The sequence below is a fragment of the Netta rufina genome (genome assembly GCF_964035555.1).
Source record: "Netta rufina genome assembly, chromosome: Z".
Lineage (NCBI taxonomy): Eukaryota > Metazoa > Chordata > Aves > Anseriformes > Anatidae > Netta > Netta rufina.
Genome location: NC_140126.1, coordinates 14,959,687 through 14,976,224, shown reverse-complemented (window position 1 = coordinate 14,976,224; position 16,538 = coordinate 14,959,687). Strand labels below are relative to the sequence as shown.

Below are 16,538 nucleotides of genomic sequence, written 5' to 3'. Positions count from 1 at the left end.
GGAAATAGCATTTATTTTTGCTTTTTAAATGGAGAAATCAAGCTGCTAGAGCTACAGGTCATTCACGTGGGATTTCAGAATGACAGGAGCAACATCCATGTAAATATGTTGCCCAGAGCCAGAGTTCAGAATCTGTCTGTGTAATTGTTTGCACACTTGGCATTTTTTTGGCTTCACCATGACTGAGACAGGTCAGGTGATAACATGGTCTGTAGACTGCTCTCCATAGGGAGTACAAGTAACATCATCATCTTTTGTCACAGACAGGAGCATGAGAAAAAGGGGTTCTGGTCTGACATAAATTTTGTTTTGGAAGTCATCGTATGACTTCACAGTTCCTTTATATTGCTCTTATTTACTGGAACATTGATGTATGGGCTCAGCAAACAAATATTTTCTGATAATGCTTGCATTAACAGGGACATGTCCAGTGACTGAAGTAGATTTAGAATATTTGCATTCCTGGGTAAACTTTTGGAAATAGGAGCTGGTTAATGGTATTTGTTGGAGAAAAAGAGGAGACCTAAAGAGTGAGGGAAAGAAATAAAGGAATCATTAGGATCAAGGCTACAATAGTTAATGCTTAAGTGGAATTGAAGAAACTTTAACATTTGTGGACTGAATTCTGGTAACCGTAAAGGCAGTTTTAGCTGAAGTTGCTGGGATTATTGAAAAGTCCAATAAATAGGTTTTAATCTGTTCATAGTGATTTCAGTTTAGTACATATATTTTATATGCAGTATCCAATTTAAACTATAAGTGGGCACAAACATGCATACATCTATTATTGTGCTGACTTTTGAGCATAGATAAATGTGTGCTTGTATAACAGTGCTCTAATTTTCTTTTTATTTATTCTCCTTTCTAAGTCTGTGCAAATTTGACAGTTAAAGATGATTTGTTTTTACCTTGGAATAACTTTAAGAAGGAAGTGTTTAGTTTACCAGTGATCTGCCTTAAATGTTGCATTGGAATAGTTGGCATGTCTCATGAAGAACAATTAATACAAACATAGTGAGTTTTTGGAGGAACACTAATTAAACAGTAAGCCTTGAAAAAATTAAACTCTGTTCAGATTCAGGACTACATAGAATAGAATAGAATAGAATAGAATAGAATTCAGATTCAGGTACCTACATAGAATGGTACCTATACTCACACTTCTATAGAGATAGATATATCAGATTCTGACCAAGCAGTAAGAAATTCAATTAGTGTTTTCTCAGGCAAAAGTGTTTTTCTTTTTTTTTACAAATTCAATTATTTTCAGTCACTGCTAGTCTTACAGAGCAGCACTAATTCTGCCTGTTCACTTTCATATAGGAGATACTGATTTCTCTTGTTCCTGTCCTCTCAGCTCTCCTTTCAGACAGCTGGCATAGGGTCTTCATTCCAATTTATTTTCTCCCTTCATCAGACAGATCAATCAGAATATCAGTTTGAACTAGAACACTGGAATAGAACTGGGAATGGCATTGCAGTTACATGCTGGAGAGGGGAAACTGCAAGGTGAGAAGAGCAAGGCTTGAGGCAAGACCCTTTGTCCCCTTCAAATGTCTCTACCTGAAGACTTTGTTCATTAGGTGGCTCGGGAGCATTGTATTGGATAGCCTCAGAAAGCTGTGCTTGAGGATGTTTGTTAGAGAGCCATGCTGCTGATTTTTGTTGCCCTTTGGCTCCTGCTGTAAGCTGCCATGTTTATGCACACAAGCCCTGCCTTCATCCAGGTCAGAAGACAGGAAATCCAGCAGGACATGTGCGCACAGTCAAGGCATTGTACTGCACTGCCTATGTACGGAGAAGGCTAAAGAGGTTAAAGGTGTTGCTGTAAGGGTGAAAAGCATGCTGAATCAAAACACAGAAAGTGGGCAAGGAAACAGTTTTGCATTTTTTTTTGTTTTCTTTTTCTTTTAATAATATTACTTTCTATGTACAGGTTTTTACAACTTAATTGAAAGCTCCACAGTTCATTAATTTTCCTCTGTCAATATTGTAAAGCTAGTATGGTCACTTGCATTTGTCTCAAAACCAATTTGTCACTGGTAGATAGGAAACAAAATGTCTTCTGTGCAAATACTGAGTAATTTATCACCAATCCTCTTCCTTTTAGCTATCTTCCTGCTGGTGAAAATTGACATTAGCTGTTAGCAAATGTAAATAAACATTCAGAAACATTATGCAAATTGAACGTCCATGCCTGCAAAGTACCGAGTATCTTGCCATCCTCATTGACCTCAGTGGCTTGCTCTCAAGGCTGTTGCAGGAGCCAACCCGACATTAATTGACATAGTGTAGCTGAAAATACTAACACTAAAGAGAAAAAAAAAAAAAAATCACCTGATGGTTTAACTTCTAGCAGCATTTCTCAGGAATGTGGTAAGGCTGTACAACCGTGCTGTTGGATTGCTTTGATCCATTGTTGAATGGATTCATGGAGTGAATGGCTTTTTCAAAGGTCTTCTCTTTTTTTCATGATGATTTGCCTGATTAATGATGCTACTTCTGGCTTGATACTTTCTATGGGCTCTTCAGGTCTCCAGAATTTCACAACTTTACCCTCAGGACTGACCAAGTACTTCCAGAAATTCCACCGAGGCTCTTTCTTTGAAGAATCTGTAAGAATGGTATTGGATCATTTTAGTGACTCCCTTACTCTTCTAGTTGTTTCATTATCCTGCAGTGATTCTTCAGCTATTTATTTCGAAGCAATCCTACCTTGTTCTTTCCTAGAAGTTTGGACACGGTCTTAATGGCAAAATGCCCTGCTGCTGTGAAAGCAACAAGTAGTTGTGTGAAGGCCCTGGCATTGTATTCACTGCCAGTGAATTCTTTTTGCACCAGACTGACAGTGCTGGAAAAATGCTAGCTAGCAGTCACAGTGAGAAGGGGATGTAGCATGGAGATGTTCAACCCTCTGAATGTCTAGACAACCAAATTAAGGAAACAGTTGCTTGTTTAATTGAAGATGCACAGGAATTTCTTATGAAGCAAAGGAACTCGGGAAAAGAAAGACCTTATGTCAAAATACTTAAGTACTAGAGGATCCTTCTCCCTTTGTGCAAACAGCGTATCAAGTAAGAACTGAATGTGTGGATGTAACAGTCCTGTTTCTGTGTAGGTATTAAAGCCTGACGCTGACTGCACTTGAGTTAGAATCTGAGTCTGAGGCCTGGATTCATCCCACCCAACTCTGATACCTTCTTGCCCTAGTCTCTTCTATAATGAACTGAGAAGCACCTCCAGAATGCATTCAGAAATTCCCCTGGACATCAGGGCAACTCAGGGTGATGAGGCTTTACCTGACGTCTTCGGTGACGTGCCTAAGAGGAGGTGGGAGGAAACACAGTGGCAGTGATAATGCCGACCACTTAAAAGGCTCGTAAGTGAGGAGGGCCATGATAATCATTTTCAAGAACATAAAAGGTATCACAGAGAATACAGCAAGAAGCAATAGGCGTAAGTGGTGTGAGACGTTTCATTTAGATGTTGAAAGAGTTTTCTGACAAGGGATTGTGAAGAACTGCAACAGGCTGGGATGTTCTGGAGTTTTTTACAGGACTACTGTAATAGTTTGGAGAAGCACCTATAATATTGGTTAGGTACTTGTGATCCTGTCTGGGGCAGGGAAGTGGAATAAAAGTTCGGGCCTTCTCCTACCCCATTTTCTAGTTAAAAATATGTTATAGAGGATGGTTATGTCCTAAGTATCCTTTCTTTCATAATATTGGTGTTTAGTATGGATCAAATACCTGGCCAAAGCTCAGGGGAGGCTTTCAATTCAGGGAGGCAAATTCAGGAAGGCTTTTTAAGTCAGATTTAGGTTTGTGAGCTTCTTGGTCAGCTAAGTAGAATTTCATTTTGCTTATGAGAGTATGAGGCTCAGTAAATGTTTACTCTAACAGGGCTTCCCAACAGTGCAAGCCCATTTTACAAGTTGGGCCCTAAGGTCACAAGATAAATTAATGCAAATTAGTGGTTATATATCCTACTGTATGCTCTTGGTTGCTCTTTGCTAAAAAAGGAATCTTCTCATCTGTATGCATTTATGTTGTATCTTCCAGTAATATTAAGACACCCATAGTTACATTTTTCTCTGTAAGAAAAGTTGTTTTCCAACAGATGTCATATAATCTGAAGCAGAATTTTGTAGGTGGGGTCTTTGCACTCTGGTTTACACATCCATCAGATTGGATGTTTCTAGCTGGGCTGGTCACAGTAAGCTGTTTTTATCCTCAGTGGGGAGAAACAGATGCTTTCGGGGTCTTCTAACCTTTGTATTCCTCAATATCCACATTAAAATGAGACAAATGTGTGCAAAATGTGTGCATAGTGCCTGTTTCTCTCCGTAGGCTATGATGTGTGCTCAGACCTGGCCTGTCAAACAAACTCCTACAGGACTGGAGGGTGAATACTGTGGTTAGAGGCAGCTCAATATACCAAAGAAAATAGTTACCTATTAGAAATTTAAACGCGGGCTCTGCTTCTGATCCCAGGATCTTGATTTTGTGGAAAACAGGGAAAGTTACTCCATAGTTTCCTTTGGCAAAAGCCTCTATTTCCTGGCTTGAGCTGGGCTCTGATTCTCCGAACTGGTTGCAGGGAAAGGCCAGCACAGTGAAGTGGGAGGGACCAAACTCCCTGTGTAGCTCTTGCAGGGCGATGTAGTTTTTGTCTGTGTTCTGGCAGTAACTCGCCACGTTTACAACCAAAGTTGCCTTTGAAGAAATAAAGTCAGAACATTGAGGAAGAACCCTGAGATGGCACAGAGATTTCAATTAAATCTTAACGTGACAAAGCGCACTACCACACTATTCCTACCTGAGAGCTAGACTCTCTGGTCATAATTTCATTAAGCTGATAAGAGTGATAGCTGCTGGAGGTATTTACTTTGAGACATCCTTCTTTAAACATCCTATAAATGGATAAACTTAAACTGTCAGCTTTGTTTAAATATAAGCATGTAAAAACAAAACAACAACAGATATTTAGAGCAGGCATTAAAATGGTATTTCTCAGATCAGTGTCTAAAATTCAATGCAACATGTCATCATTCTTAACTAAGATTAAAATGCACAAATTCCATTCTTATATCATACTGATTTATAGTAATTCTTTCTTCATTTATTAGCTCTAATAGTTAATTCTGGAAGCAGGACTAAAAAAAAATAATATTATCTGTAGCTTACTGTTTACATAACAGGAAGTTAGGACAAATCTCTGCTGTAAATTCCCACAATCAACCTTTTTGTTTTCTTACCAATGGATGTCAGTTTTTCAGTAAAGATTCAAGAAAAAGATAAAATGAAGTTGTAACTTACTTTCCCTCTGTACTTCTCCAATGAAACGATCCTTCCTCGTGAATCCTTGACTTCGAAAGAATAAAAATCTTTGGTTTTAGGTTTAAAAAATCTGAGTTGCAGTATGCAGAGAACTGCAGTACACAAAACCATCGACAGAAAAACGACAAAGACCCTGGCTTTGGGCACTGAATATTTCAGAGGGTAAGTAGTTGTGAGAGGCTCCATTTTCGAAACACTTGGGAGAGAAGCCAGGGCAGGCCCGGAATGCGAAGGAGGAGCTGAAACTCGAAACTTGCAACTCAGACTAAAAAGGACACGCTGCTCGTTTTGTCCCTGTTGCCGAAGCAGATGTTTCACTTCACAGTGCCTCTGCTGGGCTCCAGGGCGCTCGGTAGAGGAGGGAAATGCCTCCTGCTAGGAAAAAAGAACTGAATGAACAGTGTGCTGCTTCACCTAGCGATGCAGATTGCTCTGTTTGGCTGAGCTGTGTGGAGTAACTGCGGTGTTCGCCTGTACACTGTCCTGAGAACTGCCTGGGGCCTCGTTTATGTGTCTGTAATGCAGCTCTAGCACATCTCCTTGGCCCATCAGGTGCCCCTGACCTTAGCAAGGAGAGCAGTATTGAAGAAGCCTGTTTGCATGAGATGCTGTGTGACACAGGCAGCTTTGTAAAACTGTTTTGCAGCACATGAGCAGAGAGAAAACCTTCTTTATAGGTTAGCAAAAGGGAAGAAAATCACAAATACATACATACATACACACACATATATATATTTAATTGGGGGGACACAAAACATGATGGAAAATAGGTTGCTTTTGTACTGCTACTGCCTACCTGGCTGCTAGCTATGGGGAGATAAGAAGATGCAAGGTATGCAAAAGGGCAAAATGAGTTACCTGAGTCTCAGACCTTGGCCATGCAGCTCCAATGATGTTTTGCCGAGGCAATTGTGAAAGACACTCTCAACTTAAAAGCCATGCACCTCTGGTGACTTGTCTGTCTGCCTTTAATTGTTTTCTGTTTTAAAGGTGTTTGCTTCTTGCTGTCAGTCTCTGAAGGTACATTGACATGTAGTGGTGACAAATCGTGGAAAAAACAAAATTTTCTCTTTCTTTGTTCATGTCTTGTTTAGGTTTTCTTTCTCTCTTTCTGTCCATTTGCTATTGCCTTTCTGTCAGCTTTCATTTTCATTTTTTTTTCTCTTAGTATTTCTGTCCTTGGGCTTTTCTAAGCTATCTCCATCTTTGCTGCTTGTTGCTTGTCTAACATCCTTGTTGCTTGTCTAACATTCTTTTGCTCCCAGTCTGAACTAGCCTTAGCCTCTTGTTTTTCTTTTCACTCCTTTTTTATTTTTTTTTCCTTCAATCAGAGGGTACCTTTTTAGGGATGAAAATAGAACAGGACTTTGCAAAGGTGAAACCTGGAATTTGGGTGTCTGTTGGTTTTTGTGGGCTTAGATATCACCTCAACTACCTTTGATTTGTACAATACCATAATGGTACGTTCATCAGTTTCTACGACGTTCTCTAAATAGCCAAGGTCCATGTTCATTTATTTTAACAAGACTTTATAAAGTGTTTCATACAGTTCTATACAGAGAGATGCTTGTGATATACTATGAAATTTCAGTATTTATATGGATGTGTCTTCTGACCTAGGGGTTATGTGAGGCTTGATGTCTGCCGGGCAGTGAGCCCTCAGAGTTAAAGTAGAGGGGACGGAAAAGGTGCAGACTTGTCTGATGAAAGGAAAAAAGCTGTAGTCAGAAAGCAAGCACAGATTGCTAATGCTGACTTCAAAAGCAAGTCTGAGTGTGTTTGATTTCAGAAAATCCATGCAGGATGCTAGAGTTCAAGTTACATCTTGATAGCTTGTAATTTGCACAGAACATTATGTCAGAAATAATGAAAAAATAACAAAATATACTATAAATATTCACAGAAGTGTCCAACAATGATTCTGAAGCCTATTACACTAGCAGTGCTTCCTTACTATTGTTGATACTTTCACATGTTGCCCTAATACATTGCCTTTAAACTGAAAAGCAGTCTTGTATTCGGTATTATTCAGTTTCTCTGACCCTCTTGTTTAAGAATTGCCTTTTACGTATGGATTTAAAAGTAAGAAATGTAAATCTGTCATTTGATCTTAATTTAGTATGGCTAAATAAATTAAGTGTAACATTAAATATAACACCATGAGCGTGTCATGCTGGTGATGAGAAGATTCAGAAATCAGAAATGTGCTAAATCCTTCTTCGGGAAAAGATCTGAAAACCAGCCTGGTTCCAGTGATTAAGGAGGTATTGGGGAGGCATTGGGGAGGCAAGGACAATCCCCAGACATGGACTGTATATCTCGAAACAAGACACTGAAACTCATGATAAGGAAGCGGCAGACGGACAGAGAAACAAACGTAAGGACTATAAATCTCAAAACTGGACATTGGAATTCACTATAAAGATACAACAAACGGAAGAATTGGCAACAACCAGCTCTCGCAATTAAGAAACATGCCAATTCAGCAGATTCCTGACCAAAGGTGAAAAGTACACTGTGAGGAAGACTCGGGGTCTTCCTCCCAGAGACCCCTGCCCACGTCCCAAAGACCCCTGCCCACAATTCTTGGAAGGCTCTACGCAGGCGCAAGGTGCCAAAAGGCTAATTAGCATGAGAAGCGAGGGAAGGCGGGGATAGGTAATGCATATGTGTAGGTGCTTGTAGAATATTGATAGATTGATTGTATAAATTCAAGACTGCTTTTTGCTTTGGGTATGCACGATAGGTGGAGAGATCCCCCGTGCATCCAGCGCTGCAATAAAGAATATACCACTTAAAGGAATTTCGGCTTCGATCTTTGAATCAATCTGGCATCCCAGATGGGACAACCTCTCTGCCGGACCGCAGGACCCGCTGGGAACAGGACTCCCTAGGGTACCCCCGGGATTTCCCGGAGGGACTCCTCGACTCACCGGATCACTGCGGAGGCAGACAAGGACCCCATCATTGTAAGTGAGTATATTCTTTATTCTGGTTTGGTTTTCTGGTAGACCGGTCATCTGGGACTGTCCAGTAAGTCGGAAGGTGACTTCTGCAGGACAGTATTTGGTATATACTTTGTGGTTAGTACCACAAGTATATCTGGGGACCTTGGGGTCTATCTGTATCTGGAACTGTCTGTAAGTCAGAAGGTGATCTTCTGCGAGGCAGTGTTTGGTATATACTTTGTGGTAAGCACCATAAGTATATTTGGGGACCTTAAGGAAAGAGCTCGCTTTAAGGTCCATCTGGAATTGTGTTGTCTATTTCGGTTTTCTGACTCATGGAGTATGGTATTTAACTCTGGTTATTGTTACTGCGATTTTGGCTATTTTCCTGGTGGTAATAGTAGGTTCGTGGCATTGTTATAAGAAAGATATCGTTACGGTGTTACACAGTTCGGTTTTCTGACTTATCGCATGTGGAATTTGACTCTGACTATTGTTATTGTGATTTTGGCAATATTCCTGGTAATAGTAATAGTTTTGTGACATCGCTACTGAAAGATAATGCGTGCCCGTATTTTTGTGAGTGATACGTTTTGTGATACGCTTTTGCAAGTAACATGTGTATTCTGAAAGTGTAAACTGGAAAATGGGGGGGCAAACAAGCAGTGAAATTTTAAAGAAAAGTGTGTTAGGTTGTGTTTTAAGTCACTGGAAGGATATTGGAGGATCTGCCGGTGGAAGTGTGAACAGGAAAACATTGATAAAATATCGTAATCAGTGGTGGCCGCTTTATAAGCTGGAATGTAGAGAAAAGTGGCCCCTAAATGGAACTTTAAACTATAATATTTTGCTACAGTTAATGTTGTTTTTTTGAGAAGCAGAACAGGATGAAATGTTGTATACTGATGTTTCAGCATCTTGGTGGGAAAAGGTACGGAATTAAGTTGGCCCCTGACTGAGCCTTTGATGATGGCATTAGAGAAGTACAGGCTGGAGAAAGATAAAGGAAGTGTTAAAAGGGTTGTTGAAAGTGTTAAAGGTGTTTGAAGTTGAATGAGCAGGGAAAGAGGATGTAGGAATGTTAATAGTTCTGCCTCTGCCCGAGGCAGAGATCTTAAAATCATGGGTGTTAGCCCTTTAGGGCAAAGGGACCACAATGGGTCTGAGAGAGTTGTCACAGAAACAGAAAAACAGTTAACTCTTAAAACAACCTGAGTTCATGTGCGAGCTCAGATTGCCGATGGGACCGCTCAGGGAACTGTGGACAATTGCATTCCCCTGACCGACCCCCACTAAGACCCGAATCATCCTGAAAATTATGAACGGTTAAGTAAATACTAAAACCTGGATGAATTGGGAATTGAGAATATGCTTCCAACAAGGTCTAAAAGAAACCCCTATGGAATTTTTGGACCAACTCTGAAATGTAATGAAAATAAATAAATAAATAAATAAATAAAACAAAACGGTTTGGACCTGGCTTCGGAGGACAAATTGACTAGCCTTTTCCTAGGGTAATCGACCCCTGATTTCAACAGGAATAACGGGGACCTGGGGAATCTACCCTAGCGGATCCTCCACTGGTTATAATGAAGCTAGGGGAGGAATGGAAGTGAAATTTCTTATTGATATGGGGCAACGTATTCAGTTCTAAATCAAGCATTAATGCCTTCACAGAATTATTATGTTAGGGTAAAAGATGTGTCGTGGTTTAACCCGGCCGGCAGCTAAACACCACGCAGCTGTTCGCTCACCCTCCCCCTCCCTCTCTGGGACGGGGGAGAGAAATGGAAAGTGAAGCCCGTGAGTTGAGATAAAGACAGTTTAATAAGACAAAATAATAATAATAATAATAATAATAATACAATGATGATAATAGTACCACTACTAATAATGTGTACAAACAAGTGATGCACAATGCAATTGCTCACCACCTGCTGACCGATGCCCAGCCTAACCCCGAGCAGTCCGGCCCCCTCCCCCCGGCTAGCCACCCCTATGTATTGTTTAGCCTGACATCAGATGGTATGGAATACCCCTTTGGCTAGTTTGGGTCACCTGTCCTGGGTCTGTCCCCTCCCAGCTCTTACTGCACCCCCGGCCTGCCTGTTGGCAGGACAGAGCAAGAAGCTGAGACGTCCTTGGCTTGGTATAAGCACTGCTCTGCGACAATTAAAACATCGGGGTGTTATCAGCACTCTTCTCATCCTAAGCCAAAACATAGCATTCTACCAGCTACTAGGAAGAAAATTAACTCTGTTCTAACTGAAACCAGGACAAGGTGTAACCGAAAAGGCTTATTTTTGTGAACCTTTGAAGTACAAGTTAGGGAAACAATGGGGCATACACAGATTTTTATATATGCCTAGCTCCTCATGGGCACTCTTAGGTAGAGATTTATTAGAGCAAGTAGGAGCAGAAATTGTCTTTGAAAAAGGGAAAATGGAATTAAGAATAGGAGAAAAACAACTAATAAATATGTTAAGCTTGGCACTGATACAAACTGACCCTAAAAGTGAAATACCTTTAGAGATCACAGATCAAGTATGTCCAGGAGTGTGGGCTACTGAAGTCCCTGGAAGAGCTAAAAATGTGACCTTAATAATTATTAAATTAAAGCCAGGACAGAAACCCGTTAAGGTTAAGTAATATTCTTTGAGGATAGAAGATAGGAAAGGAATTAAAGAGATAATTAATAAACTTTTACAGTATGGATTATTGATTGAATGCGAATCAGAATACAATGCACCCATATTGCCAATTAAAAAGGCAGATGAAAAAGCTATAGGCTAGTTCAGGATTTGAGGGCCATAAATAAAATCACTGAGGAAATACATCCAGTAGTGGCAAACCCTTATACTTTGCTGACTAAATTAAAGAATAGTCAAGTCTGGTTTACCGTACTGGATTTAAAAGACGCCTTCTTCTGCCTAGCTTAGCCACAGAAAGCCAAAACCTATTCGCCTTTGAATGGGAAAATCCCGATTCAGGCAGAAAGACGCAGCTTACGTAGACATTACTACCTCAAGGATTCAAGAATAGCCCCACTATTTTTGGAAACCAATTAGCAAGGAAACTCGAAACATGGATACCTCCGGACACTGAAGGTGCTTTGTTACAATATGTAGATGATCTCTTAATAGCTACCGAGACTAAAGGGAGTTGTATTCAATGGACTATAAGTCGTCTTAATTTTCTGGGTTTAAATGGATATCAAGTCTCTTGACAGAAAGTCCAGCTGGCTCAACAAAGTGTGACCTATCTGGGATTTGAAATTTCGGAAGGACAACGAGAACTAGGAACTGAACATAAGGAAGTCATTTGCCGAACTCCAGAACCTCAAATGGTAAAGGAGCTACAAACCTTTTTAGGAACGACAGGTTGGTGTCGCCTTTGGATTTATAATGATGGACTATTGGTAAAGCCTCTATGTGAATTGATAAAGATTAACCAGTCAAAGTTAGTCTGGACTGGAGAAGCACAAAAAGTCTTTAAACAACTTAAACAAGAATTGATGATTTTGAAATATCAAGCAATATTGGTAGAACAGGACAACGTGGAAATTGTGATAACTAATATTGTGAATCTAGCCTCTTTTCTTAGTGATGCTCCGGCACAACCTGTGATTCACGATTGTTTAGAAACTATAGAGACTGTGTATTCCAGCCGACCAGACCTTAAGGAGGAGCCCATGGAAGATGCGGAAGAAACTTGGTTCACGGATGGGAGCAGTTTTGTTACGCAAAGACAGCGTAAAGCTGGATATGCTATAACAACTACTCAGCAGGTAATCGAGTCTAAGCCTTTACCCCCTGGAACATCAGCTCAAAAGGCGGAGATAGTTGCTCTCACGAGAGCATTGGAACTGGCAGCTGGAAAAAGGGTAAATATTTGGACAGATTCTAAATATGCATTCGGCGTGGTACATGCTCATGGAGCAATTTGGAAAGAACATGGATTGCTGACCGCTCAGTGAAAACACATAAAGTATGCTGAAGAAATTTTAAAATTGTTAGAGGCTGTAAAACAACCAGAAAAGGTAGCTATCATGCATTGTCAGGGACACCAAAAGGGGAACACCGATTTTGAAATTGGAAATCGATTGGCAGAGGCTAAGCAGGCAGCTGAAATAACTGAGGTGAAGGCATTGTCTTTGATACCAGACGGTAAAATCCAAACTATATCCAAATTATGCAAAAGAAGACTTAAAATTAATTAAGATTTGAAAGGTAAAATGAAGCCAGATGGATGAGTATATTTAAAAGATAACCACATAGTAATACCCTCTAGTTTGACATGGCCCATAGTTCTTACAGAACACAATAAAACGCATTGAGGAGCTGGCACACTGCATAAGAGCCTGAGTCAGACATTAGTGGGACGATATGATAAAACAAGTAACTCAACAATGTAGCATTTGCTTACACAATAACCCCAATACCAAGAATAGAATAAAATTTGGAATAATCGGTAAAGGAAATTATTCGGGGCAACAGTGGCAAATTGATTTTTCAGAACTCCCTAGAAAAGGGGGGTATCATTATTTACTGGTTCTGACTGACACGTTTTCAGGAAGGCCTGAAGCCTTTCCCTGTCGAACAAACAAAGCAAGAGAAGTGGTTAAAGTCTTGTTAAATGAAATAATACCATGCTTTGGGATTCTAGTAGCAATGTCTTCTGATAGAGTTTCACATTTTTGTGCACAAGTGGTAGAACAGATAAGTAAGATTCTAAAGATAGATTGGCAACTGCATACTCCTTATAGACCACAGGCAAGTGGACAGGTAGAAAAAATGAACCATTTAATTAAACAATAAATAACTAAAATTGGATAAGAAGCTAATTTGTCATGGCCTCAATCCCTCCCTTTAGCATTACTTGGAATTAGAGTTAAACCTAGAATAAAAGGGAATTTGAGTCCCTTCAAAATCTTATATGGAAGGCCGTAGCAATTTCTATTTAGTGGAGAGGACCTAACGCAGTTAGGATCAGAATATTTATATGCTTATATAACTGAACTTCAGAAACAATTAAATAAAGTACATAAATTTGTTTTAGGGATCAGGGCTAGAGGGTTGGATCAACCAATCCACCCCTTTAAGCTCGGGGATTATATATATATAAAGACTTTTTCAGGACAACCCGTACAGGAAAAATCGAAGGAAAGTGGACGGAACCATACCAAGTATTACTGACAACACATACCGCCATTAAAACTAAGGAGCAAGCAGCTTGGATCCACAATTCAAGGGTGAAGAAGGCCCTGGCGAGGATATGGACCACCACTCCAATTGGACCAACAAAAGTTTTCCAGAAAAAGTTTTCTGTTTTTCCAGATCCTAATGATTGCAGAGGTGCGGTTCTCGGATTCGGGGTGGGCAACTTGGGATGAGAACTTACACCTGACCTTAATACAAACAATTTCTCAAGTAACTAATAAGACGAACTGTTGGGTATGCACCCATCTGCCACAGCATGGGAATAAGGGTGTATCGTTAATCGGGATTCCCTTGCCTGCAAACTTATCTTGGACTAATTTGTGGGAAAACACATCTTGGGGTCGAAAATATGAAGAAGTTTTGGAACTAGAAGTTAGTAGCTTCGTGCCGTTGGAATCTTACTATGTATGTGTACAAAGGTGTAACCCGCCTAAGGGTATGGGAAAACAGGATTGTATAAATACAGGTACTACTTATGTGGGGAATCAGACATCTTGTAATTGAAAAATTGATATTAGTACAACTAGCAGTTGGGCAAATTCAACCAGCTGGCCAGTACCAGAAGGAAAAGGGTGGTATTGGCTATGCAATGATACAGCCTGTAAGGTCTTGCCTGAGAATTGGAAGGGAACTTGCACTCTTAGAGCGGTAGTCCCCAATATGACAGTACATGATGTAGTGCCTCGAGGTTACTTGAGAAATCATATGCGGAGAATCAGACGAAAAATTAACAATCCATTGATAGAGAGACACACCGCTTTTCATAGTTTTGTTTGATGGTTTATCCCATGGTTAGGAGTGAGTGAATTGGAAAAGGCAATAGTTAATATTTCTGCAATTATAGAGAAGTTAGAAAACAAAACTCTGGATGCTATAAAGGCTCAACAAGAAGAGATATCTAGTTTATCACAGGTAGTATTACAAAATCGGATGGCCCTAGACTTGTTACTGGCCACTCAAGGGGGAGTCTGTACAGTAATAAACACAAGTTGTTGTGTGTATGTAGATCAGAGTGGAAGGATCTCTACCGACCTGGAAGAAATATGGAAGCAGACAAGGGTCCTACATGATATCAGTAAAGATGATCTTTCGTGGAGTTTTAGTGAAATATGGAATAAGTTAACCTCTTGGTTGCCCAATTTCCAATGGTTGAGACAAGTGTTCATTGCTCTAATCACATTAGTAGTGTTAGGAATATTTGTGTGCATGTTGTTTAGATGCCTGCTTTGTTGTGTTACTGTAAATAATGAAAGTATCTGATGCAAAAGAATTTGCATGGGAAAAGAAAAGGGGGGATTGATTAAGGAGGTATTGGGGAGGCATTGGGGAGGCAAGGACAATCCCCAGACATGGACTGTATATCTCGAAACAAGACACTGAAACTCATGATAAGGAAGCGGCAGACGGACAGAGAAACAAACGTAAGGACTATAAATCTCAAAACTGGACATTGGAATTCATTATAAAGATACAACAAACGGAAGAATTGGCAACAACCAGCTCTCGCAATTAAGAAACATGCCAATTCAGCAGATTCCTGACCAAAGGTGAAAAGTACACTGTGAGGAAGACTCGGGGTCTTCCTCCCAGAGACCCCTGCCCACGTCCCAAAGACCCCTGCCCACAATTCTTGGAAGGCTCTACGCAGGCGCAAGGTGCCAAAAGGCTAATTAGCATGAGAAGCGAGGGAAGGCGGGGATAGGTAATGCATATGTGTAGGTGCTTGTAGAATATTGATAGATTGATTGTATAAATTCAAGACTGCTTTTTGCTTTGGGTATGCACGATAGGTGGAGAGATCCCCCGTGCATCCAGCGCTGCAATAAAGAATATACCACTTAAAGGAATTTCGGCTTCGATCTTTGAATCACCAGACAGCTAAGATAGGTTAGCTGAATGCTTTTATCTCATGAGAGACCAGCCCAAAGATGCTAAACTGAACCTCTGAAAACGTCTTGGGTCTTTCTAAGGTCAGTGCTGTATCCTAGTGCATGAGTGATACAAATTTGATTTTCTTCTGTGCTGCAGACTTTCTATGTGACTGTGACAAGAATTGCATCTCAAATTTTACCTGAACTTTTGCCAGCCCTTATTTAGGTTTCTATCTATTGTCTCTACCTGATATTGTCTCTATCTGTCAAATGATTCGGGGTTACTTACCAAAATAGGACTTTCCCCTTTCCCCCTTTCCCCCTTTCCCTCTTTCACCATCTTCCCCTTTTCCCCTTTACCCCTTTCCCTTTTCCTTCTGTTTTTCTTTCTTTTTTCTTTTTTTTTTTTCTTTCTTTCTTTCTCCATTTTTTTTTCTCCTCACACCTTATGTACTTATACTTAGATCCTTCCAGTTCTTAACAAGTATTTCTCTGTGGAAAGGTAAATATTGTGCTGATCAGCTACCTGAAAGTTGTGACTGCTCCTGAGCAGCTCCTGTGTTACTCTACTGCAGCTGAGAGTTGCTGCATCCCCTGTGTGATGTGGGCAAAGTAAATCCCATCACTTGCTGTGTACCGTGTAGCCACCCCGATGCCCATCGCCATGTCCTGCTGCTCAGAGCTGTGCCGAGCCCACGCAGATTTGCAACAGCGTGAGGGGACAGAGCAATGTTCAGCGATGTCTGACCCTGGTGTTGTGGCTTCCTCCACTTGTGCAGGTCGCCGCCTCAGAGAGGACGACGTACGCGAGGTTTAAGAGCTCCATGAAGAAGCAGCTGGTGGCCAGGGGCCCGGTGGCGAGCAGCCCCATTGTCACAAGATGGCAGCAGCTGCACGCAGGAGGCCGCGCTGAGGAGCCCAGCAGGACCTGCAGGGCCCACCATAGTGCCCCTGGGGGGGCCCAGCCCGCAGACACACCTGGGGAGACTCCAGGTCAGGCAAAGAGTTATTTTCACGCGCAGGATGGCATCATGTGGGTAATTCTGTGGGATGGCGTTTCCCCATGTCCAATGGACAAGGGCTGTGGCGTGCAGCAGCTGCAGTCTGTGTAGCACTCCCCGGGCAGGGCGAGCTCAGGGCCAGCTTCCTTTCAGCAGAATT

The 16,538-nt window shown here is 41.0% G+C and overlaps 2 protein-coding genes across 2 annotated transcripts in view; one reads left to right on the top strand and one right to left on the bottom strand.

Moving 5' to 3' along the window:
* The window catches only part of CDC20B (cell division cycle 20B), a gene marked incomplete at both ends in the record, with an annotated part of 39,941 nt that overhangs the window by 4,061 nt on the left and 19,342 nt on the right, over positions 1–16,538 (top strand). Inside the window, one exon of the mRNA XM_084305136.1 lies at positions 16,157–16,370. Coding sequence (XP_084161262.1) covers positions 16,157–16,370 — 214 coding nt within the window. The remainder of the gene's footprint in view (positions 1–16,156; positions 16,371–16,538) is intronic.
* GPX8 (glutathione peroxidase 8 (putative)) lies at positions 1,965–5,525 on the bottom strand (the record flags this gene model as incomplete). The annotated part of the gene is made up of 3 exons (XM_084305046.1): positions 1,965–2,613; positions 4,454–4,715; positions 5,319–5,525. 3 exons carry the CDS (start codon positions 5,523–5,525, stop codon positions 2,450–2,452), a joined length of 633 nt encoding a protein of 210 aa, XP_084161172.1. The 3' UTR covers positions 1,965–2,449.